The sequence below is a fragment of the Zerene cesonia genome, chromosome 16 (assembly GCF_012273895.1).
Source record: "Zerene cesonia ecotype Mississippi chromosome 16, Zerene_cesonia_1.1, whole genome shotgun sequence".
Taxonomy (NCBI): domain Eukaryota; kingdom Metazoa; phylum Arthropoda; class Insecta; order Lepidoptera; family Pieridae; genus Zerene; species Zerene cesonia.
Window position 1 is genome coordinate 5649390 of NC_052117.1, and position 27966 is coordinate 5677355.

The 27966-nt window shown below is 33.1% G+C and overlaps 1 protein-coding gene across 3 annotated transcripts in view; it reads right to left on the minus strand.

Moving 5' to 3' along the window:
* Positions 1-4934: 4934 nt before the first annotated feature.
* Positions 4935-27966, minus strand: part of LOC119832946 (fasciclin-2-like) — a 97599-nt gene continuing 74567 nt past the window's right edge. Inside the window, exons 2-16 of one of the 3 annotated variants that reach the window (XM_038356777.1) lie at positions 19398-19560; positions 18648-18808; positions 17911-18035; positions 17128-17268; positions 16691-16825; positions 15802-16109; positions 15351-15472; positions 14844-14994; positions 14282-14474; positions 13593-13867; positions 12456-12603; positions 11876-12068; positions 8836-9031; positions 7745-7810; positions 4935-6523 (exon numbers count right to left, since the gene is read on the minus strand). In XM_038356777.1, coding sequence (XP_038212705.1) covers positions 6397-6523; positions 7745-7810; positions 8836-9031; positions 11876-12068; positions 12456-12603; positions 13593-13867; positions 14282-14474; positions 14844-14994; positions 15351-15472; positions 15802-16109; positions 16691-16825; positions 17128-17268; positions 17911-18035; positions 18648-18808; positions 19398-19560 — 2504 coding nt within the window. In that variant the 3' untranslated portion in view covers positions 4935-6396. Of the gene's footprint in view, positions 6524-7744; positions 7847-8835; positions 9032-11875; positions 12069-12455; positions 12604-13592; positions 13868-14281; positions 14475-14843; positions 14995-15350; positions 15473-15801; positions 16110-16690; positions 16826-17127; positions 17269-17910; positions 18036-18647; positions 18809-19397; positions 19561-27966 lie in introns of all 3 variants that reach the window. The other 2 variants (XM_038356776.1, XM_038356779.1) reach the window with 2 other exon arrangements.

Below are 27966 nucleotides of genomic sequence, written 5' to 3' on the forward strand. Positions count from 1 at the left end.
ACAGATTCGAAATTCAAATGTAATATTTTTTTATAATTAAGTGTAACAGTATTTATGGCCAGACTAAGTATTATATTTTTCAATTCTGAGTGGGATGTAAGGCTCTCATTATACCGAGTATATGAAAGAGTAACAAACATCATACTGTTGTGGAAATATAAATAGGTACCAACTAGAAATCGTAAATATCAATTTGAATAACCTTCAAATTTAAAATTTAAAAAATGTAAAAAATTGAATATCTTATACTTTAGTAACAGAATAAGACATAAAATATACAAGACATTTCGGTTAAAATTAAATTACTAATCAGGCTCTGCTGAATGCGACCGAGATGGTCTTAAAATTAAGATTTGTACGGGCTTAATTTTAATTCGACCTAGCTTACGGCGGATTAGCAAAACCCTCAATCAAAATGCATCAACACGAAACAAGGGGGACCCAGTTTTTGCTAAATACCTACGTCAATTAGTATAACGACATAATCCACATCCCCATGTTGGTATACGCCGGTCTAGCTCTAAGTAAATACAGACCGTCAGTGGCCACACTAATGTATTCATTATTGCCTTTGTTTGTTAAGGTGATATGAAGACAATTCTATCGTATATTTGGGTCGTTTAATGTTTCTGAGGGGTTGTTTAATATAATCTTATTATAAGTAAGGTGTAGAACGTACGTCCTCTTTTTATACCGCATTATCTGTAATCGAAACAAATCAATTATGGTACGTTTTAGTTAGTAAATAATTCGCAACCTTTTTATTTACTGATGAATAAACGACTGTATAAAGAATTCATTTTCGTCAATATTAAATTCATTGGCTTCATTACACCGCTAAGATTTCCCTCGGGAACCTGCGTTTTATTACCGGCCATCGATTCGTCATTCGCAATGAATTATTGATAAGCGAAATTCCTTTCTGAGGTCTTATCACATGCGTGGAATGTAAGGAACGCTAAAGCTTTTATGGATTGTTTCCAATGTCTTATTCTCTAGAATATAGTAGAATAAGTATAATTAGTACATTGGAAAGGCTGGTGAGATTATTAACCCTAATTGGGCAAAACTTTAGATTATAATTTTTACAATTTGATTATATAAACTCGCTTTAATGATAGAATCAACTTCAGTGTAACAGTTGCTCATTTACAGAGTATTTAATGCTGGCAATCCTAATCAGGTTTAAAATATAAACCTTTGAAATTATTGCATTGTCACCGATCTTTGTTGGTTGAAGTTGGTTACATACAAATCTACCTGTGAATCTATTAAAATTTAAATAAAGTGGTGTATCTCTATCCAGATCTATTAATTTAATGATTATAACACTACTTATTTATGTGAATTAAGTATGAACACTTTTAATGTATTATTACTGTGTGTGCTGCGGTTTTGCAAAATTTGTTGTTTAACTCGGAAGTTAGGGAAAGAGTACGAAATTACGATATTCTCAGCAATTTTTCATTCCGATAACTCGGACGCAATATTTATTATATTTTGCATCTAAAGCTATTGTTGCACCCTCAGATAGGGCGCTTGACACTTTGATGGATAACACTTGGCTTTTAGTCAATAACTAGTGAGTTGATAGATCACGTAGCGGTGCGTTCACACCGGAGGTGGGTTAAGTTCAAACATTGCGTCTCGGTTTTGTACAGCTGCTATATAATATATTATACGTCTTATAATTAAATACAAATTTAAAGTATATATCTATAGTGCGTACTGAATTAAATGATGATTTTAATTGGGCGTATTATTGACTGTAAAACAAATAAACTTGCAAAATAACTAAAACTATGTACAAGTTGCAGTTGAGCTATATTGTTCACAACATTAAAAAAAAAGTCGAACGTTTGTGAGTAGTAATGTAAAAAAATACTAGATTTTTTTATACCAGCCTATAGTATTAGATCGCTACATTTTATTAATAGCTATGCGCACGACTTGGTTTACGCGTAGATTCAAAATAAATTATAGCGTTAATAAATATATAGCCAAACTATACCGGTAACCGGTAGTTTTTGCGTTTAAGCCGGACAACATACAGACAGACAAATATTTCAAAATAGTATTAATATGTAGGATTTTTCATGTATAGATTCGAGTGTTCGACAATTGCTCGCGGAGAAAAGTAAAAGAAGGAAAGTATATATCTAAATTAGGTAGTTTTAGAATCTAGTAGCTGCTTTTTATTTAGTTTGTATTCTTTGTGAGCGTTCCTTAACTGTAACACGAAGCTTAGTAGCAAGCAATTGTGCCTGAGTCGACTAGGCGTCGGATTGTCGGTGCCGAATTAATTTCAATCAATTTGCGTGTAAATGATGGGAACATGTTTGCCTTGTTAAATGGTTTTGAATCTTGATGCTACGGTTGACACACGAATACTTAAGCTTTATATATATTATACGCACCAATGACATAATGTCTTCCAATACTAAACTTTAATTAAAGTAATACTTACTCAATTATGGAATTCACCACAGGAGAATCTCTCAATACTGTCTTATTTTTATAGATACATAATACACGAGGAGCTATTCTCATATAAGCAATGCGTACATAACTACGAATCTCTTGATCGAAGGTTCATAAGGCCTATCTAGTTAACGTAACAATTAGAAGGATTCGGAACAGATCCCAAGTGGAGGCAAAAGGTTAAGGCGGAAGGTTCTCGACTTTCTGATGAGATAATGTTCGACAAACGCCTATTGCCTACGCATCGTGTTTGCTTCGATCCTAATTTTCTAATAAACTCAGTAACTAGATTGTATGTTAGTTTTGTGCAGAATACGCTCTCGTGTTTCCTTAATTCTATTCCTATTTTATAATTGCTTATTATTAAACTAATTTCGACATAAGGGCATGACATTTCATAATACAAATTTCAGAAGTTCCATATATTTTAGTGTCAAGTAGGTAGACAGTAGGTAGGTTCCTACACATAAAACATCGTACTACACGTAAGTACATAGCTCAAATCCGATACAAAATTTGTAACTAATAACGGCTTAACTATTTCTTTAATAAGAGCACATTTGGCTTTCATAAAGGAACTGTAATCCGTATCATCTGCTACTGGGTAATTATTTAAAGGGAGATAGTAAGCTCCTGCGCGTGTCGGACCCTAATTGTTACGTTCGATAACCAATAACAGCTTAATGCGGGGTTACTATGAAGTTATATTCGTTGTCAAAGACTATAGAGTATTATACATTTGCGACGTTGTAGCTATTTATAATTCAAGTTGTTTATCACAAAATTAGACATTAATATGAAATATTATTTATACCGAATCGATCGAAATCATAAACCTAAGGTTTCGAGTAAGCTTGATATTACATACTTTGTTTCTAGCATTTATGGATAATTTGTACTAAGCTTATAAATGTCCTAGAGACCCTTGTACAAACTGCCTCGTAATAATTTAGTATTTTTGCAGGTATTTTATCACATTTCAACCAATATTGATGAAGCGGTTTCTATGTTTGTTTGTTTACCTCAGAACTATTGACTAGGTGAAACGATTTTGATTTTATTCTTCTTTTATTTGAGGGCTGTTGAGTTCTTTTTTATTATCTTTATTTACTGACAGTGTTGTTATCGGAATTACGTTCTATTTTATCATCGTATAGAAATAATAAGTGAATGATAATAATAAGTAAAAATATAACAATACTTCATGCTGTGACAGTCGGGTTGAACGCATCTGTTAACTAAACAAATGTAAAGAACTAGCAGAAAACTTTTAAAGCATCTTCCATGTATTAAATATAGAAAAATATATTCATCCGTTCTACCATAACCCATTCAAAACCAATCTACAAATCACACAGCTATCCGTACATCGAGATTGCGTGTAGTTAAACTTTATTGCATTTATAAAAGTGCATCCATTTATCTTACTAGATACACGGCCCGCAGTTCCCCCATAGTTAAGCACAATATATAAATTATCTTCAGCGGGGTGTGTCATTGTGTTCATACCTCCAAATGTATTAAACCACATCGATTGACTGTACCCAGTGTGAAGCGTGACGCAGTCATAGTGTCGTAACTATCGATATTTCGATAAACTTCATGTCATCAGTGGCACAAGTCTTGTAACAGAAATGATTTTTTTTCATTTCAATATGAAATAGCTGTAGGTACGTCACTTGACCTTTTACATCATTCGTTGAAAACATCGAAGTTAAAAGCCCGCCCCGGCTTCGCCCGTGGTACATATATCCTATGTCACTCAGTGAAGAAGCAGCTTTCTAATGGTGACAGAATTTTTAAAATCGATCCAGTAGTTTTTGAGTTTATCCATTACAAACAAATAAAAACACAAATTCTTCCTCTTTATAATATCAGTGTAGACAAACACGGCAGCTCAAGGTACATTTACCTATAATACACTTTCAGAATCATTACTTTTAATATATTATATAAATATAAAGCTATTTTCAATATTATCGTTTAAAAAGAAACAATACAAATTAAATCTCAAAATAATTTTTTCATCGACAACCTAAATATATTCACATCACTATCTATAATAAGTCGGTAAGTGTTGTTGGCCAACATCGATATTGTTACAAATACGGGTCCCGTCTGCTCACGCGCAACCCTTAGTAAAGATTACAATGTAATACGAGCTGCGATTAAAAAGCGTGCCTATTATATTCTCTCTTTGTCCCTCTAACGAGGATAAATTAAGTCTTCCTATACACCCCTGCATTAAAAAAACAATGTTGTACTTTTATGGATAAAAACCGTAACGAAGCAGCAACCTATATATGGTTTATTGTTAATGTGTGTTAAATTGGACGAATAATATTCTTTTATATAGTTCATACTCCCAATACACATCTACCAAAATTAAATCTAATAAATTATGTGTCAATCTCGGAAAAATGCCACATTAAGATAGAAATAAAACATAATAATATTTTTAATACGTTTATTTTATAAAAATGCGTAGTTGTTCACGTAAAACGTCTCAAAGCTTGCATTCACGAGACTCATGCGAGTTACATTTGAAGCAATGACATTGAAATATAAATATATAAGCTTCCATTTACATCTAATTTTACGATAAATAAGAATACATTGCAACTGCGCCTGCTTTATAAATCATATATTAAAGTACTCTAAATACATAGGTACATATAATAATAAAATGTGTATCACTGAATAGAAAAACTCTGTGAAGTACAAAAGTGTGGTGTTTCATATTAACTACGACATAAGTTCAATATTAATTCTTGTAGCAATCAGCATTTAGAGAGCCTGCATAATTAAGTCTTAATGTACCTACAGTACAGGTGCTCAGTATAAGAGATAAAGAATTACTTTAATATAAACTGTTTGTTCATTAATAGAGCTAATCCATTTAAAACTAGAAACATAAATTAAGTATATTTGTAAGTAGATTTTAAATCTAATGAGAATGAACGAGCCTCCTAAGTACTTAAGTCTAAGAGAATCGAGGTGTCGACAAACTTAAAATTGTAACAAAATTATACGAAATACAATCCTACAGAGGTATTTACATAATTTATTAACTATATTTACATCTTAAATAATAACATTAAATGCGGGTACTATCCTATATGATGTTTAATATTTAACTTGGGTATGTTAAGATTAAAAAGTATAGCATATAACACTGATGACTCGTAGTAAAAATTGTATAATATATAAATATTCGATAAAAATAATATAACGATAAACGAACAATCTAGAATTAAATATAATTGATTTCTATTTAAATTCAAGTGGTTTAAAAGTTAAAATGAGAAAAGAATAAAAGTGTTCAGTTTCTACTTATGCCTAATCTAACCTTAAGTTATGTTTAATTATTATTTACATAATATAAATCTTATGCAGAGTTACCCTCACTAGACGAGTAAGTAACCTAAAAGGCACATTTGTACCTCAGAAAGCAGTTGCTTTGCAAAAATTGCATTATTCTTACTTTAAAACCGATTTAAATACGAATCTGTAATAAAAATGACCTATTGAAAGTTTCGAAATCTGGAAAAGTTGTTAAAAAAATGTTCGTAAAGTACAACACCTAATGATAATTACGCGCTTATAATAATTATAATTCGTCTTTTGGCAGTTTAAAATACTGGTCGCGCTCACAAATACACAAGCATCCATTAACTTAATATCTTGCCCACACTACATTCGTTAGTACATAATTTTACTGCAATATTACTTTTATGTTCATTCACGTTAGTCAATCTTCGTGAAAAAACGCGGGAATTTAGACGGAAAAACGCGCGAATGTTGGGTTCGGGCAATAACATTCTTGTGAGCACGAATGTAGGGCGGCATATACATCGAAATCCACATCCAAACCAATATTGACGAATTCAAACCATTTCATTCGATACATTTCTCTTATACGGCGGAATTCTTTCCTATAATGGGCCCGCCACTGGTAGCGTAAACCCGGCGACCGTCGAATTCGACTGATGAATTCCTCTTGATAGTATCATCGACGTCCTTCAAAGGTTCCTTTTCATCCCTGAGGAAACAATTTTGTTATTCATTTGTTTCTCGAATGAAAAAAGCGTATTTACAAATTGCGTAGCTCATTCACCATCTTCTAAATAATGTCCAAATAAGAACTAGTTGTAAGCGTATTTACACTAATATCTACAAAACAAAATTATCATACCATCTTTTTATAACAAAATGCTTTTAACGGATTTATTTGAAAGCACATTTGTAAGGCTGAAATCGTATTATTAGTGTTTAAAAAACGAATGCATAAACTAATCTGTAAAAAATATTTATAATATAGTTGCATTTCGAATGAGTCCGTTCAAATAATAAAAAATACCACTCATTTCAAATACAGTAGCTGAAATAAATAACAATTTACACATAACGAAGCTTAACTAAATACACATCTATGACTAAATAAAAGAAACATTGCAGTGCAAGTTATTTACATATTGGCTGATATCTTACACTGGCGTTGTCGGGATATAGCTACAAGTGACCCGAAAATAGCAGCGTGGAAAATACAATCATAGTTAGACTTATTATTCAATATATATTCTGTTAAAAACTGGGATTTTTATAATCAAATATGTACACAAACTAAAAAAGTCAGACGATAAATGAATGAATAAAAGGAGTAATACGAATGAAATCGGGTCCAATAAAAGTGGAATAAATAAAAATGACTGTCGTAAGAGATGTTCCAAGCATTTTTGCTCTTTGTGCATGATAGTATCGAAATATTTACCGGTACAACCTTCTTAAAATATATACAGTGATAAAATAATTATCAATCGAATTCATTAATCCTTTCAATTGAACTCAAATTATAGCTTTCCACGGCTAATAACTACTCGGTAAGGCAAATGCTAAGCAAACGCGTTGCCTATATACAGAGTGGCAGACCTCCGAAATTGAACACAGGCGGTGATTCTAGGTCAATACGAAGTTCTCTTCTAAATCGAAAGGAAAATAAGGTATAAACAGCAATACATTCGTATGAACGTATATATGAGATCTTTTAACTTTCTGATTTTTATAACAACAATAACATCCAGTGTTATAATAAGGTTTTATAAAAAACCAACTTTGAAAAATGTTTCCCATTCTCTAATACATAGTACATTGTTACATTTCCAAAAAAAAAACTAAGACAGATAGATATATAGACAAAACGCCCAGAATCACCGCCAAGCGGGTCTAGCAGCCGCACACAAGCATGCAACGTTGGATCCCTTACGTCGGCGTCGGCACGAGCTTGACGGGCGGCGGCAGCGGCGCGGGCGACGGCGCGCGCGGCTTCGTGCTGCAATAAGGGAGCGGGAAGCGCCAACCGTACAGACTAGCGGGCAGAAACATCTCTCATCGACTAACGTTTATGGACGTGAGGGCATAGGTTTAGAGGTAATTTTGATTCGAGGGAATGGTCACGTGTGTCTAAAGCAACGCTTATGGACTGATGAGGATACGATAAATGGAGGGAATAGGTAATAAACTTTAAGGTTTTGGTTAAAACAATAATACATGGAAAAAATCTTATAATTTGATGTGTGTCCATTGAGGCCACGATAGAGGTAATGAATAAAATTAAGTTCGAATTATGTTCAACACCTATCAAATTTTAGAAGGTTAAGTCATGTAAAATTTCATAAACATCTCTTATTAATCCAACGTATATGGATCGCAAGTATCTCAAGACGCAAAATAGTAGGTGATAATGACACAAAAATTTATACATGGAAATATAGTTATTTAAGTTGGTTAAAAATGGCTTGTCGGTCTAAGTTTATGGACAGATCATAAAAAAATATGAGGGAACAGATATATCTAGATACAACATTAAAATTTTAGTCACAACGTTTAAATGGTTATATAATTTGTCAACAAAAATGAAAGGAAAAAAAAAGAGTAAATGATTATAGTCACACAGTATAATAATACATGAAGTTATCGAAGTCTATTAAAAAGAAGCAGTTTCGTTTCAATAAAGGTGACAGAACTCTCATCGACCAACAAAATCTCGAAATAAGAAAATAAATACCTTATTTTAAATAGCATATTTGAGTGGCTTCAATGTTCATCAAATTGCCTGAGACAGCATGATACATCAATGCACTTAACGTTAAGGAATGTTTCAAGTGAGGTAAATAAATAAGCAGATGTCTGTTCGCGCTTCTTAAACAGTTCGCGTGTAAATAAATGTGTACAAATATATGGTTTAAAAAAATACATCCGGAGAAAACAAAACGAAATACTATTAAAAGGGATCGCAATGACGAAGATAGTTGTAAAGAAATGAAAAATCGAGATGTCAAGTATCAAAATAATTACCTTCCTAATTTTGCCTCATCGTCCTTGTGAGTCTTAACTCGCTTGCCACAAATTGTAGCAATAACACCTTGTCGTCTAAAGCAGAATAGAAGAAGGTCCACAATGATCAAGCACAGAAGAACGCCAGCCAACGCGATCCCTATAATGGATCCACTGGAGAGCAGTTGGGGAGGTGCAAATCCAGATCTTTCCACACCTAAGAAAATAAAAAAAGAAGATTAAGTACAGTTTAAACAGAAGTACAGAGACAGTAAAGTCTACATATACAAATCAATTACGCATTTGAAGCAAGTATGTATGTTTAATCACTGAGACTTTACTGCTCTTCGGATGGTTAGTTTTATGCATCACATCAAAGCGGCTGACAATGTTAAGTGATATGATAGTGATTGTAACAAATGCATTAGAAGAACATTAATTCGAAAATAGGAAAACATTTATTACAATCCAGCAAATTGAACAGAGAGTGCTTTCAGAAAGAAAACGTGCACCCAATCACCGAATTATACTATATTTAAGAGATCATCACATCACATCGAGAGTAACAAATTTTGATAGAGAAAGCTCTCCGTGGGCATGAAATGGGGTTTGAATAAACATGAAATGGCATATGATAGCAGCGGAAGATTATGATGCATAAAATAGTCCTAAAAACAGTGAAAAGAAAAGTTGTCAAGATGCAAACATTCCAAAATTGAATTAACGCAAAATAAATGTTCAAACCCCATGACAAAGTCTGTCGATACTATAAATAAGCGTATAGTCATCTATTTGAATAAAATAAACATAAATATTGTTTTAATTATATTACCATCACCACATTTAACATACGTTTCTTAAATAATTCTACATAAATACTTAAAGGTACTAAAGGTAACATTCGTTGTTTGAATAAATCCTTAATTGATATTGATAGAAATCAAACAACAAATGTTCTTAATATACGAATGGGTTATACTTAATTTCTAAGGGCCGAAAGTACCTAAAAAGTTGTAATTTTGACACCTGAATCTATTTTACTGAATTCCTGACACCACTCATGCTAAAACGACATAAATAAATAATGGTCAGTTCTAACAAGTTGTACTAAAATAAATTCTAAATTAACACACTCTAGTTGACTAATTTCTAAACATAAGAATCTAACCAAATAAGTAACTATGACTATTGAAAAGATGTTGAAAATGTAAAATATACCTTAAATGCTGATTAGGAAGGTATTTATTCAAACCATGCTTGTGACGGTTGTACTCATAGACTTAGGAAAGTGAATTAGCATGTAGAGGGTCATGCAATATATAATATGTATGTAATTAGTACATTCCAAAAGAAATTTGATAGCAGATATTAACTATTACATAAGGATATAAAATATTATATTTACCCATAAATCAGTCAGGGCCACAAACACTCTTTTCAAACGGTCAACATTCAAAGGGGTTATTTTAATCTTGAGCATCTTGACAGCTTTTTGCTGTTTATTTGAAATATTCGATAACGTTTTTCGTTTTAACATTTGCGTCAAACAGGGGAGATCCAAATAAAAAATAATGAAGCGATACTATACAGATTGAAGACTAACAAAATTAAAGCTTCATTAGTTTTTATTTTTCATTTAAATGAAATTAGTAATAATATTTTTAGATTTTCGAAACATTTATTCTTTTCACATTGGTCATTTCCTGTCTTTATTTGGGTCGTAATTCATCGAGTTCTGCAAAGCATTCCAACCTATCTAATAACTTATCTATACGTGGATAGATTACACCGTAACATCATTGTTTCCACATACAATAATTTCAGATGGACGATTTTGTATTTTTATTTCTATATTATTTTATCTAGTCTTAGTAAAAGGAATACAATAGTCATCAAAAATTCGTACACAACGACTTAGCCTACCTATGCATTTATGTTCTAAGTAGGTTTTTATTAAACGAAAATACTGATACGTTTCGGCAGTGTTTCTCATATTTTATTACCTAATTCACTAACTACTTACGTCCTACCCAAATTTAGAATTCATCGTGAAAATTTCATAAATGTGTTACCAAAAAAAAATACATTTTCAAAGAAGAAATTTATAGCATACATTTTTAATAAACACATAACGTATCATTTTCAATGACATTTCGTTCAAAACATTTAATGATATCTATAGCTATTATACAGTTAGTAAATTGATTTATCACAATAATCTAAACAACAGTCGTCTTTGGACTTAATCAAATTTTATATTTTGTCTAGTTTTTTAAATCCCGAAATTGAGATTTAGTACTAATATTGCAAAAAGAGTGTCCATTACTTTGTGAGCCCCTTGGAAATTGCCTGGACTTCCATTGGGGTTACCTAAAAAATATGAATTATTATAAATACATTTAGCACAGCGCGAAGCTAATGATTCATAGAATATCTACATGGAAAACGAAAATAATATAAACCGTAAAATATATAAATGAAACTTACCATTATAAAATCTACACGAAAATAAAATAATTGCTTCATCGAAAGTAAATTGGACGCCGATGAGATGACAAAGTTGAAATGAAACGCGTTAGACAAAACCCATGCACAAAATAACATACATTTAAATCAAACTTAAGCGTTTCTGGATCATAGCGAAAACAATAACAGAAATCGTTTTAACTTACAAAAAAACAAAATAACAGTTTTTACGTCACAAGTCTATCGATACAATTTTCGATTTGATTACAATTTTAATGAGTCGTTAAACTAAGGCAAGAATCTGTCAGTTCGATAATACATAACATAAAAAGAATCGGAGGTATAAACAAAACACAAGTCGAAACAACACAACTAAAAGAACTTAATACAACATTGTACTCTTAAAGAAACATAGCCAGTGTTAAGGTCTATCTACTAGATGCAAGCGAGAATGATCACAAAACGATAACAAAAGTGAACAATAGAACTAGAACACGGAATGTGATGGTTGTCGCCGAAGAGGTGTTCGGTTCGGGTGCGGTATAGACATCGTAGAAACCGGCTCGATGTGGTATTTCGTTATCTTGGTACTCACCGAGGGCGGTTTGGACGTAAAGCTGGGCTGGGAGGGAATAGCCGAGGATATTGTGGGCGCGCACGTGCATTCGGTATCTAGTGTCCGGTCGGAGACCGCGCACTTCATAGTTAATCGCTTCGTAAGATTTTAGCTCTTCCGTCACGCAATCAGACTCGCCCGATACACGCCATTCTCCGCTCACCTTTAGCACCTACAAGTTTAATGTTTATTTAAAAAAACATACTATTATATCGTCCTTAACAAACACGTATCTCTGATCTCTCATGCGAATTCGTATTCCGTTAAATTTCCATTTACAATTCCAATTGTTGCTATACGTGTTTAATTATCTATAAAACCTAGAAATCAAGAAGACTACGTAAGCCATGGTAATGTTTTTAAAGTGTACTTGAATTTAAATACACAAGTTTATAAACAATTATATTTACTGCATACGTATATAAACCATTAATTTATAGAATTAATAAATTAATGATTTGATACTGACAGTTTTTTATAAACCTATAAAAAGGTCTTCTATAAACCTGGTCATGGGAAACTTGAAAAGGAAAAAAATGAAATTAAACCATCAACTTACTGGGCAATAGCTAATCTCATACATATCGATCGGTTCCCCGTTATGAGCAGGTACTTTCCACTGCAATTCGTATTTATCTGCATATTTTCCGTGAATGAGTGACTCGGAGCTAATGGATTCCCTCCATTTAGGTTGTTCCGGTGGTGACCTAAGATAAAAAATATAGTTTGTAAAGAAATCTGAACAAACATTATTCGCTACTATCAAAGTAACTCTGTCTGTCCGTCTCTTCTTGACCAACACCAACCAAAATATGGTACGAAGAGTTTGAGACACGAAAGGAATCCCATGAAAATGGGAACTATGAGGGCCCTTTTAATATAATTATTCCTAGCCCTGGGCGGAAATGTAGCAGTAAAAATAATGAAAATCTCCTGAATAAACACACAGATAATAAAACATTCCAGACTATTACAGTTAATGGAGCATTACAAAATCGAACGCAATGTTGATCAAAGATATACAAGCGCATATGAAGCTTTACTTCAAGCAAATATTGACAATTAATTTAGTTTACGAACTATACATACATATAGTGTGCAAAATAAATAAATTGTCCGAATGAAAAGTATACAAATTATATTGATTGTTATCACTCAAGGTGACCATTTAATTTTTTTTTTCTAATTTTTTCATTTATGGCTATAGATAAAAAAAATTAAAACTAGATTACATCAAACCTTGTAAATAAATTCTTCCCACAATAGTCTAGAGTAATAGGTAAATATGTTCTTAGCAAACAATAAAATTTCGAGCACATATTTACAAAATAGATTCTCAACTTTATGACCTAAAGCTTTGAAAGAAAGATTGAAAATACTTTTATTTCAAGGACAAAATTATACAGATAAGCAAAGAGAAAAAAAAAAAAAAATACTATAATAACATAAAAATGAAGATAGAAAATAATATTTAAATAAAGATTTGCACGGTGGAGCTTCCTTGATAACGAGAAGCCAAACCTGACAATCCGTGCTACAATTATGTTTTCTGGTTTTCAGTGGCCCCTAGACATTCTCACTATTAGAGGAACATAACATATTGTAATAAATATATACACAAATATATTAGTAATAATGATATATGAAGGATAGCATGTTACGATACAGACTATAATACTAAAATAAGCAGACTTACCGACGAGGCATGATAACCGTGATGGGAGATCCCCAGCTGCCAACACCGACTTGATTGACGGCTGCGAATCTAAAGTCGTACGTGAACATGGGCCTCAAATTCTCAATGATATATGGCGAATTGACGGACCAAGTTCTATTCATCGCGAGGTTCCAGTCGAAATTTCCGTTCTCCTTATACTGTGTGGTATACGCTAGAATTGGTGGACCCATGTCCTCAGCTGGACCGACTATGCTGAACGATACTGATGTGGCCGTTATTGTCTCTTGTTTTGCCTAAAATTTATGGAATTATGAAATAAGTTTTGGTAATGTTACCATGTTAATAATTGGCAACACTCCCTCTGTCTAAGATCATCTTGGTAAGCAATGATTTTTATCTGATCATAAATATTGTATATTTTGCATACTATCCACCCTCTACTCATCTCTTCTTCTATATAATATAATCTAAATAGACGTTAAGATTATATACCTACCGAAAAAATACATGAAAATTTAAGTTTTACATAAACACAGAATCTGATGATTAAAAAGATGGTAACGCATTTTTCCTTAATTATTTCGTCTTAAAATCGAAGGAACTGCCAAGGTCTGTACCAAGGATTGTTTATTTTCATTATGCTATTATTTACATTTTATATTTTACACAAAAGACAAACAACTATTGAAAGACGTATCAAAACATACTTGTACAACAGGACCAGGTGGGAATGCCTCTCGCAATTGAATGATATGTTCCGCTTCTCCCATAGAGTTAGTGGCTATGCATTTATAAACACCGTACAGCGATCTATCAGTTGGGGTCACTGTGACGTAACTGATGGGTCCAGAACCGTAGATCCTGACTTGCGGGGATTCGACTAAGTCAATGTCATGGAATCTAGAGTGTGATTTGAATTAAATTAGTATAGATAAAGAAAACACAATTAGTATAGGATCAATCTGAAAAATTATGTCCCAATTTTTAATACTTGAGAAAATTTTGTAAGAAACTTTTCTATTAATCTTCTCAATTTTTAAGTCTCACATTATACACACGGAATCAATACAAGGAAATGGGCCACGTTAAACTCGTTGAAAATAAAATTAAATAGAACTTTAGAAATAAACTTTAATAATATAGAAACCAATTTATACTTATCATATAAATGTAACCAAGATATCGATAGAGAAAATGACACAATTCTGAACATATATTGCGAACATTACAGTAAACCACAAAACACTAGTAATAGTATTGGAGACTTACCTCCATTTAATAGTCGCATTAGGAATACTCTCAGCAATGCAACTGATATTGACAGGTTGGGAGTTCCAGCTCCAAACAGGCATGTTTGTCATGTGTGCGAAAGTAGGTCTGAATTGCACTGTTAAATGACCATTCTTTCTTGCTTCTCCACCTTTGGGAATTTCAATAGATTTTAAGGTAAAATACATATGTTCGGAGTAAAAATATCGTTTAGAATTTAGTTATAATACCATAAATACGAGTCAAGTTTGAATTATTCAAACTGCATGACGTGTTAGTTTTAACCAAGCATTAAACGTTATTATAAATGGAGGATTTTTGGGTAAGAATCCATAACAATTTCTTTTCTGCTGAATTTTTTATAAGAATAATGTTTGTTCAATATAACACGTAATTTTGGAAGACAAATAATTTAAAATTTTAAAGGCAGGACAAGGTTGGAAGTTTATATTGTAATTAATAACATAAAAATATTTATATCAAAAAGGTTTTATCTACAATACTAACCTTCGTTTTCTGCAACACATTCATATAAACCGTCGTCAGTTCTATTCAAATTCGAAATAGTTATAATCGCACTCGATTGCATTTGATCTCCAGTTTGACGGTCGCTCGTTTCAATAGTAATTCTGAAACATGAATACAATTTATTCCAGAAATCTTTAGTAGATTAATAGACCTTGACAAAGCACAATGTATAATTTATTGCGCAAAAAGAAAAATAATAGACAAGTAATATATTAAATTACATACACTTAAATTACTACAGAAATTAGATTGATTTGTTTGTAATGGGCTAAATTTAAAAAATCATTCATTCGTTTTGCTATAACGGTTATATTCAAAAACGAAACTACACTATTCCTTAGCGACAAACTTATTTTCTTTGTTTTACCCCGAAGTAAACCGGACCGGAGATACATAATAATCACGAAACAAATTGTAAAAGATCCTCTACCTTCCATCATCATTCGGGCCATTCAAGAATCGGTCCGAATTGCTCAGTTTCCTGAAGCTTATCCTAGGTGCAGGTCTCCCAGTGGCCTTACATTCCAGCCTTCCCTCAGTTTTCTCAGCAGCCGTAGTGTTGTAAAGCTCGAATATTCTAGGCGGCACTAGAACTTCTACTTCAATTTCAGTCTCATTATGACCAGCTTGGTTGACGGCACTGCAAATATATTTCCCGTAGTCACCCGCCTCCACTCGATCAAACGTAAGTAGACCATTAATTTCGTTGACGCTGAAACGTGATGCTGTTCCCAAATTCTGCAAAATACGTTTTCATTATTCTCCTATGCATGAAACGGACTATGTCTAATTTTGCTAGTTTAGAACATGGAAGCGTGCACCTCATGATTAAAATCGAAGGATTCCTTTATTTTAAGCATCTTAAATGTTTGGTTAGATACAATTAAATATTCTCTGAGACTACTATCCTTGTGGTGTTCTAAAATGTTGACCCGATTCAATAATTACTATATCAACGAGGCAGGATTCGAACCTGCATATCTTGCCTAACCGTAGCAACGCCTAGCCTCTCGGCCACCCGTGATCCTGCCACAGTAATCGAATTTCTTCTACTCTTTCGGTTTCATGTGCCTAAGGGGCACCAATCTATTCTTTCAAAATTTCTCATTTATAAAGCATTTCAATGCTATAAAACTAAAAATTAAAAATTACTATATCATTTATGAGAAAAATTCGAAGAAATTAACTGATGTTAGGGGATATAAAATATATTCGAAATAAAGTGTTCTTTGACAAAATGTCCAATATTCATTGACATATAAGTATTCTAAACTAGTATTATTATTATACAATTATCAATTGAATACATCTGAACATACCTCGCGGGTAGAAGCCTTAATCCAAGAGTAGGTTGGTGGCGGTTTGCCTCTTGCTTTACAAGTAATAGCTGCTGAAGTACCTTCCTTGATCACAACCTTCGTTTCTCTTTCTTCCATCTCGGGCGCGGTATATACCTGTAAAAGATATTAATTTCATATTTGGTCCTTCACGTTCCTACTCGTATATAATGCTGCGAGTCAATGTTTGAAATAGTTGTGTGTTTTTAATATATTAAGTTTAATAAGGTTTGAAATGTACGTAACATAGAATTAAGTAAAGAAGTAAGTTATGAACATAATATTTTAATGTAGTAATGTTTCATACTTACAATTATTATTTAGTTTGGTGTTTTCATGCTGACAATTAAGGTAAAATTTTCTAACACTTTTTTTGTTTAGCATAAAACAAATATGTTTAGCGAAAATTATCATCTTACCTCTAGCTTAATATTCCTTTCAGCCAATTCTCCGGTTTGTATGACAACCGCTCTGCAGGTGTACGTGCCGTCATCACTTTCCTCAACATTCTTTATCATCAAGCCATTGGCGTGAATGACGTATCTGTCACCAGTGAGAATCTAAAAATTTTTTATTTTTATAGCCGAAAGTTTTTTTTATAATCCATGGTAAGAGAAGGATTAATCGTTCTTAGTATGATGGATTGATAGATAAATAAATAATACATATTAAATATACAATGAGCAATTATAATAAGACGTTTAGGGATTGAATTAGGGTATCCTGTTATATTAAATTAGATTAATAGGGCTTCCTTGTTTTATCTATGTAAACCGTTCAAAAGATTAAGCTTGTATTTATACTTGTATTAATCAGCATTCTTATAGATTATCCTTTTAAGTCAATTTTAAAAAGACATCTATACAACACAAGGCAATATCAACAATGAATAACAATATTTTCTAACAATTATCAAAACATTAATCAAGTTTCAGTTTTAATGTCAATTAAAACACAATTTATACGTATATTCCTTAAAAATAACACTACAACTACACAATACACCTTATTTAATTATGCAACTAAAATCTAGTCTATATTCATGAATCATGGCAATAAATCTTCAAACAAAACCCTGACAAACCCATTTGAAAGGTGCTTCAAATGGATAGTATCATTAATAAATATATTATGGTTACAAATATATTATATGCTCATATAATTGTTCATTCGAGCTTGTATATAAAAGCCGGAATACATACCGGAGTACCCTCTTTGAACCAGTCCACTGAAGGCGCTGGCTCAGCAGTTACTTCACACATTACTTTGAAATCTTTTCCTTTTGTCGCGTACTGGTTTTCATTAGCATTCGTCCATGTTATTGCAACTATAAACAGAATCTTAGCGTTATTTTCGCTTCTACATAATGCTTATTTTTATTTTTAGTAAGTATTCAAGAGATAAATGAACTTATACGTTTGTATGATTATGCGTACATGCTGCCAGATATTTTAAATGGCACATTAATTTAAGAAAAAATATTACTATAGTTAATTTAAAAACTAAATTTAAGCATTTCTACTTAAACAAACTATAGTAACTATATATGGATATGGATAAAAATTTGAATGTATTGTTTTGATATGTTTAAACTACTTATATAATAAGACAGTTTTAACTGGAATTGTACTCTGTAAATTTATTTGTATATGCACATTACTTTAACCTCAGTGGTTTTTTTTTTAAATGCTACACAACACTTAATTTGTTAATTCCTTTTTTATTCTGATAATAATAATAAAAAAAATGTAATGTTTAAGGATATATTGAAAAATCGTTTGTTTATTAGAAAACAAACAACGATAAAAGTGGTTAACCAAAGGGAACCTCAGTAGCAAAAACGGTACGTCATATAAAAACTTACTCCATCACGATCAAGCAGCGCTTGCATAAAATCTCCATTAACTAAACCGAATAGTGCAATTTGTGCAAAACATACCGAAAGTGTCGAGGACGACGCTAGCACTGAGAGGCACGTTGGTAAAGGTCGCTTCGCAAGTGTAATTGCCTGCCATCGCCGGAGTGATTGACGATATGTATAGCAGCTGCAGTTGTTTCGCGGGCATTGGCTCCGTGTAAATTTCGGGTCTCGTGCCCGGCCTGGTGAATGTATTGTTACGTTTATTTGTGTGGAGCTTCCTAGAAATATCGTTTTATGGTGCTCTGTATGATTATATGATACTAGCTGCGCCCCGCGGTTTCACCCGCGTAATTGAGTATCCCGTAAGAATATCGGGATAAAAAGTTGCCCTTATGTTATTCCAGTTGTCCAGCTGTCTACGTACCAAATTTCATTGCAATCGGTTCAGTAGCTTTTTCGTGAAAGAGCAACAAACACACACACATCCTTACAAACTTTCGCATTTATAATATTAGTAGGATTAGAAGAATTCAACGTTTTTTCGTACGGGAGGGAGACAGGTTGATATAGTACAGCCAGTAATCCTGTATACACTCTGATATAAGTCCGATGTGTGCGAGGTGAACCTATTGTCAATGGATATAACATTGGGACAAGCTCTGACAGTTTAGAGCTTCTAAAGAACATAAAAGAACACAAAAAAATGGAAGTAAACAAATCGTTTAAAACCATATGCGACGATCTAACACAAATAGATGAAGAATTATCATATTGCCAAATCTTATTTTCTAATTCATAAATCATAATCCCAAACCCTGCAATACTTACGCAGCCTCGTTTATAATCTGTCCCTTAGGGTCTCTCCACTGCGGCTGCGTCACCAGCGCCGGGTCGGAGGCGTCAGCCTGGCACGTGAGCACCACGGACTTGCCCACCGCCACCGTCTGCTGCTTCTGCATTGGGAATATCCTGAGATTCTGCGCTGTACTTCCTGCAAGGTAAGTAATCGTTAGTTTGTGTTGCCAAGATGAATGATGTAGTGGGAATTATGCTACCTCTTATACTATTTTGTGATATACATATAAAGTTTCTATGAAATATGTAAAAAAATCGATTAAAAAAAAATTCATGTAAGTTAACATTGGAAACGAAAAATAATAGGATACTTCATAAAGGGTCTTGTCATAAAATTTCACTTCCTAAAACACGGATAGAGTTAGTTGTAATTAAACAAGCAATTCGAAATGTTTACGTGGAATATTTATTCTTGTCCAAATTGAGGGTAGAACGGGCGAGGGCAGTGCTTGTGGGTATCTTTAATTAAGTTACCGCAATTTATTCGAAAGCACGTGACATTGTTACTTGTAACTCCCATTCTTACGAAACTTGGGCAAAGTTTTGGGTCCCATATGTTATGAAAGGCGACTAATGTATGCCTACATTACTCGGAGTTTACTTGGTCGTGAGTTGTGACTTTCCTATACGGAAAAAGTTGCGAAACGTCTACAAGCATTAGTCAGAATTACAAAAGGCACATTATTTTTACTCAAGCACGCCATTGAAAATATGGCATGTGGCATACATGGCATTTTCTTGTACGAAAACATTAGCACACATTTATGAATTAAATGATATCTGTTCATACAAAAACAGTGATCCAAACGTATACAATACACGTACACCATCTGGTACATCACACATATATACCTAGGTATATTATCAATGGGGGAGGAACATGGAATTTTTTACTACTTTTTAAGTATGCAGACCACGTCGGACCCTCCCCTGCGCTTCGGACGAAATGCGTTACATTTTTATACGTTCTATCTATCTTGAGTAAAAGCGAGTTTGCGAGATTTGGCAACAAACATGATACAAGGTATAAATTTGAAGAGTCAAGGTTTTATTGCCTCTTAAATAATAAATTTTGTGTGGGTTAGGTCTTTGAACGTAAGACACATTCTATAATCCTATGAGCTACAATGGAGCTATCTTAAACGCGTACAGGAAATATATCAAATATCTACAACAAGTTATGGGGCTTTAAAAGATGGTGTAATTTATTATGAGAACGATAAAGCAAGCACACAAGCTCTATAGTATTAAAAACACATTCTTCCTTCAAATTCGTACCTTAAAAAAGGAACAAAACAAAAACAAAACTTCTATTCAGAATTCAATTCAAAGTTCCTCAAATTACATCAACATAGAGGGATTGTGGACAAATTCTCCAGTGAGGGGACGAGCGGTGGATTAAAGGGTTTGCGGCATCGCTTCATAACTAGTCATTGTATCCCGCGTGGTTTTGTATTACCAATTACGTTCATTCAGAGTAACAAGGCGCGAGGATTTGGGTATAAATTCATTAATCTAATGAGGGACATTAAATGCGGTTTTGGCTTTTTATGTTTTGTTTTTGCAAGCAACAAACATTTTAAATAGACCTATCAAGTATTAGTAATGGATTTTAGAGAAGCAACGAGTAGTATGATTAAGACTTTTTAAATCACATCAAAATTATATTAAAGTAAATAAAAGTTCAACAGGGAGCAAGTTCTTTATGTTTCAGCAAAATAGAAATAATTTTACAGCCGCACGAACTGCAGGAAACCTTTCATAGAATTTCAGACATTTCATTTTCTTCATCTTAATACCTTGCTTTTCAATACAATATTTAATCGAAATCACGGTAGATCTATCAATGGAAACCGCAAGGTTCGATTTATCTATAGAGCACGTATATTTTGCTTCAAACCGTTTTCAAGTCACCTCTGACTTTCACAATGGGCCAATCGTACATGAAGTGAAACGAACTGTAACAGTTTCAGGTCTACTGAAGACGTCCCGAGGTCCCATTGGAAATCAGGACCACGGAGAGGGTCTATACAGCACCCCGTTTGCGTGTTTTGTAATTTGAACATTTTACTGGATGGTATTCATATGAGGAATTTTTTTATCGGTGAAAGCTATTTGAACTTTTGCTTGTCAGATTGAGATCTACGTGTTCACGCATTAACTGCTAAATGTATTTAGATGAATTTTTACAAAGAATATCGTTTGAACGGACCCTCTACGCTTTGGTCGTATATGGGCTAACGCTAGGTTTCAATATCGAATTCCAATCTGTAATAGTTCTGTAGTTCGTTCTAAGATGACATTTTCGAATGCATCGTAATTTTGATAGCTGACCCATTCTTATATATTTCATCTTAGAAGGAACTACTAATCCTACCATGTAGATTTTGGATTGAAATCTAATATTGAAACCGACCGTAAACCACAACCTATTTGTTATACCTACTTAGAGTACTGAATTAATATGGTACGTGGTAATGAATTATATCTCAAAAATTGCAGAGGAATTGCATAATAAAATTTCATTTTATTGTTATTTTCTTGGGGATGTCCTATTTATGCGAGGGGTGTGGATATTGTCACAAATATTGAACTATATAGTTCAATAACAATCGTATCCTTTTGTATGTCATACATATTGCATATACAAAATTACAAACCCCTTATGTGGTTGGTATATATAAGGATATAAAACAAACAAATACCTACACTTTACATTCATACTCGTATTATGAACATGGATATTCTTCACTGATTTATTATGCTGAAAATATTTCAAAACCTCGAAGTTTCGCCGCTATACAATTGTTCTAGGTTTAAAATAAATCCAGCATGCAGCAGCAATACCAACAGAGTCTTACACATTTAATTAGAAAGACTTGAAACACGAAGTGCCTTTAGATATGATAATGAGAAGTGTTTTGTTCCACTGTCGGAGCACGTTTGTAAAACAATATACACTGCGAATAGACTTTGATTAATCGCTTTGGCATTATTTCCCAATTAAGCGCACCTTCCCCTTCGCGATTCAAGACGCCGCCTGAGGGAACTGTGAGAAACAAGCCCCCTGTATAAATGAAAGCTGGAAATCTGTAGTATTAACGCTTAGACGTGGATTAGAACACAAAGGTAGAACATAATCCACAATCTGACGAAAATGAATATGTCTGTGTCTCTGTAAGCCAGCTTTGTGAATTTGTACAACACGCGCTTAGCGCAAACGTTCAGATGTTTGCGACAACATGGTTATGATGAAATTAGTTGTAATATTGTTAGAAGCACGGAATGTAACATAAGTAAACGGTACATATGTCTAAGTAATAAACACGTATATTATAATATGTGAAGGTAACTCTGTATGTATCTCTCTTCTTCACTCCTTAACCTCTAAACCGAATGCATTGAAATTTGGCACAAAGATAATTTGTATCAAATAAAAAATACAGGATAGTTTTTGTCCCGGTAATTCCTCAAGAACGGGGAACTATGCGGGGAAAACCTCTAGACTGACTTTGCGGGCATAGCAGCGGTCGCAAAGAAAAACAAGAGATACGTAGTTTTCAAATTCGGAATCTCGAAAATTGACAAATTTTTTCAATTTATATAAAACTTTTTATACTTTTACTAAAATGATTGATTGGTTTGCAATTGTACCAAATTGACAGTCTGCATTCAATTAATCAATTTAAAGCGATACATAAAAAAATTGTTTCAACGAGTAATGTATTACTCGTACTATATCAGTGTTTGATACTGGCTAATAAATTATTAGTGCTTTTGCCCATTGATTACATTCTGTAATTGAATCGATGCGGTTTCCTTTGTTAAGGTCAGGTGGTTATACTTCCGATACGCTTGTAATAAAACGCTGCCTCAAATGTTTTCATATACTTATAACGTTCTCCAATGTTTTACAGTTAGAAGGAAAAAGGGTTTCAAAACCCTTAGCAATATTACTATTAGGTGACGTAAACTATTTTTATATATATCTTACTAGCTGCGCCCCGCGGTTTCACTCGCGTAAGTCCGTATCCCGTAGGAATATCGGGATAAAAAATAGATGTTGGCCGATTCTCAGACCTACCCAATATGCTTACCAAATTTCAGAGGAATCGGTCAAGCCGTTTCGGAGGAGTATGGCAACGAAAACTGTGACACGAGAATTTTATATATATAAGATAGATATATATCATACGCATATTTATTATAGAATCAATCATTTTTTTAAGATGACTGGTTCACATTTTAAGTTACATCAAGGTACACATTTTTTTTAAATAGAAAGTGTCATCTCAAATAACACTAATGGGAAGACAGAAAGATTTATAACTAGCGTGTTTAGCAGCTAATCGAATTCATATATACCACAATGAATATTCAATTCTCAAATTCAATCACACATATACCAGTATGACTCAAGCAAATGAACAATAATTTACTTTCCGCCGGCCACATAAAACATACACAGTCAGCCTCACCCCACTTGACACGAGATTCCATCCTGAAAAGGTCGTAATGAGATAAATTGCGTTTGTGGACGAAGGGGCCGTGTGTGAACGTCGAATGTTTGAAGTTACGGCCAAAGGACGCTTTCACCTATGTATTAATAAGAAACGATACAACGAGGTCCTGTTATGCGGCTTCAAAAGGATGTTTGGAAATTATTAAATTCATTCCGGTTCACATACACATGCTAATCATAATTACACTGAGAATATGTTTGTTGACCGCTGTTTGTATATACAATACATTGACCTACACCGGACCTTTTATCATATATATACTTGCATTAACTAAATGCTATGATATTATCAAAAACTCTGAAACCCCAAAACCAAACGTTGGATGGTTATGACAAAAAAGCTAAACATTAATAAGTAAACAATATTTATTTTGGCACAGAAATGAGAAAACGCAAAACGACATTCGCGAGTCGCGATACATAATTTAAAATATGCACGTTGTAAAATTGCAGTAACCCGACAATACAACAGATGTTTGTGCTGAATTCGCCATAAAGGAGCAATTACGGGCAATGAAAACCATTTCAGTATTGCGATAAATTTTCTTCCTACGCTAACTACGCGTCCGAGCCTCCCCTATACCTTCATTATCAGTTTAGCAGAAGGACCCTCCATAAAGAAAACAAAAAAGACCGGTCTTAAAATTCAGCTGAGTACAGGGGCGTAACGAAGAACACTTAAAACAATAGCAAAATACGTGGGGGCAGGACTCCGGCGTACTTCACTAGAGCACTCTTTATATGTGCTGAATTGAGGAGATTTTCCATAAAATTATGTTCTGCCCTTTGTTGAATCTCCCTCTCTCTGACTCTGACCTTAATGCGTTTCAATATTGAATAGTATAACTTAAGTTTTATGTAGCAAGACAAAATGCATAATTATTCTCCTTACGTAGGTAGACCTATATATACATTTTTTGTGGTAAAAAGGACACTTGCATAATTCATGTCCTCAATTTCTTCCATTTCCTTCAATGCATAAATTAACCAGCATTTACGCGTTGTTTAAATAAAAAATTTAAAATGTGAATTAAAATTCGTAATTAACACAACACTAATAAATGCTTTTACAGTCATTCGAAATAGAAATTTCGCAACCCCACACTTGATATTTCCAATTTCTTAAATGCCTATGCCTAATCAGTGATCGTCGTAAATTAGTTTTGTTTAGCAATATTCCCCTTTAAAATTGGAGAATTGCTGGTAAATTGATCCAATTTCACCCCTGTCTACCCCGCCGTCCATTAATTACAGCGTGATGCCTGCGCCTCTAAGCCTACGACTTGGTTTATAGCCCGCAAACAAACCGACATCATTGCACCCCGCATCTGTAAATTACAATTCCCGAACTAATTCACGCTCTTTGTTATGTTGTGAAAATGTACGTTTTCATACGTTTTTTGCACGTGGTAATGGGGTTTATGAAAAACAAACCGTATAACGGTCATCATTTTATAAGTAACGTCACAGAATTAAATACGTAATATGAATATATTTACTCGTGATAAATAAGAATAAAAAAACATTGGAAACTTCGACACCAATTGACGCAAGCTCGCGTCGCCATAGTTACGAACTTGTCACTAACCTATACTATCTATAATGACGTCACAGAGGTAGCATGCTCAAACTATGTTATTACGTTTCGTTTAAGGGTGCAGTCCACCCATACCACAACTGCAGTTAATAAATCGACACATTGCCCCTTTTATACTGCAACATGGCCGCCTAAAACATACTCTTTATTTTTCAACTACATTTCTAAAATTTTATTTCTCTTAACTCACCAAAATATATACCTACGATTAGGAATATAGTTTTTAATAAATCCAATTAAAGTTATACTCGACCGAAAAACAAAGCTTTCCATCGTATTATTTTCATTCAGCTGATGTCACAAACTAAATTGCAACTCCGGAAGCAAGTCCTCGAGATGAATCAACTGGTCAATCGGCATCGAGGTCGGCTTATAAATTGTCACCTACGCACTTTACACTTCACTCCAGGAGTACATTGTACTCGAGTGCATTTCAATTATGCAAAATATTGAGAGACAATGCTTCAAATTGTGAAGAATTTCAATTTTGTTTGGTAAACGAATGAATGAACAGAAATGTAGCTAATCCTATTAATTTCTAGAGGTCATGACTTTCATTACCGTGTATAATACTGCTCGCTCAAATTATGCATATTTCTGAATAGAGAATAAAAGTATAATTGTTTATCTATCGCGTGATATTACACCTTAAATATAAAACTACGTGAAAATAATTACTGTAATATATGTTAAAAATTAAAAATTTATTCAGTCAATTTCTCCCAAAAACTTACTTGAATGTTCAGTGTTTATTATTGAAATAAAAATCTGTTAATCCCAGTTAAACATTTATTTTACTATTTTACACTCATTCAAACCCTAGATTTTTAGGAAACACCTGAAAATTTTGAACAGCTGTTCTCACTCTAGAAATATATGACGCAACGACATGGGGGGGACCCATCTATTATATTTTCTGTTAAAATATTTCCACATCGTGACTCGTTATTTAACGATTTTATTATCTAGTGTCAGTACAGAACAGTAAAACATTTCAAGTAATGAAGTTTTATTTAAATGAATGAGGTAAAAAACTTGTATCAATTAGTATTAGTGGTTGGCAAGCTGCCTTTTCCGCAAAATTTTCTTATATACGTTATCCGATCTATTCAAAAATTTGTAATACATTTTTCAGTCTTAAAATAACTGACTTTAAATCAAAAGTTTTTTTATTTTAATAAAATATTCAGAACTGATCAAAATATACACTATGAATGCATATTTAAAGATAACGTAAAAGACTAAATTTCAATTTCCTAATAAATAACATTTACTGTTCTCTCTAACGTTCAACATTTCAGGAAGCCCTTTATTTAAATTTTCATGTCAGTATGATGCCGACATGAACGTTAAGCTTTAACATTTAATTGTATCCCAGAATCTCAATTAAATTTGTGCGAATAAACCGTTGAACAAAATATTAAATTTTTGTGTATATATAATAAACTAATTAAATATTCTAACAATAACAATAAATATTATCAGGATTTTATCAAGATGATCTTTGCTATTCATCATCATCAGCCTATATATGTTCCCACTGCTGGGATACAGGCCTTCTATGAGGGTTCAGGCCATAATCCACCACGCTGGCCAAGTGCGGGTTGGCAGATGTCACATGTCGTCGAACTTTTGATTCTTGGACATGCCGGTTTCCTCACGATGTTTTCCTTCACCGTTTTAAGCAGTGTTGATTTTGTGTGTACATGTGCAGATAAATTGAAATGTCAATTTATTTCCTGCACGTACACATAGGTTCTCACCACTGAGCCACCACTGCTTTACTATTCAACTAACTATCACTGACTAACTATCACCATCTATCGTGTCCATGTAACAAGTTAAATTAATTGAAAAAATTATTGAATTTTAAATCAAACGTTTTGATCAATTTTAACTTGAAAAATCACGAAAGTCCACATATCAAGTACATATCTATTAAAAAAGTACTAGATACCTAAATTATTAGAATGACAAAGTTATCATAAGGGTCTATCGGAGTACATAATCATTTGCCAACATTAAAATTCATCCGAAGGTAAATCACAGGCGTTATTAATGATTTGTATTCCGTACATCACGCCTCTGTGTACCTAGATTAATTATCATCCACCCCATGTTTGCCAATAAGGTGCTGAATTCAGCTCTGTTTGTTTTTTCTGCCGATATCGAAATCTTTGATGTTTAATGAGTTCTTTCATTTTGGGTATGCACATTATTAAATAAAAAAAAATCAGTAACACCAAACTTATCGGATATTCATTCGAATAATACCATGCTACGTTAATTAAAAATAAACACGGCCTTTTTAGTATAATTTACAAATTCAGAATTGGGCTCTGGGTCTTATCAAAACACTCTATAATTATGAATGTATAATTTAAAAATACATTAAATATTACAAGAAAAAATGTCGTATATTG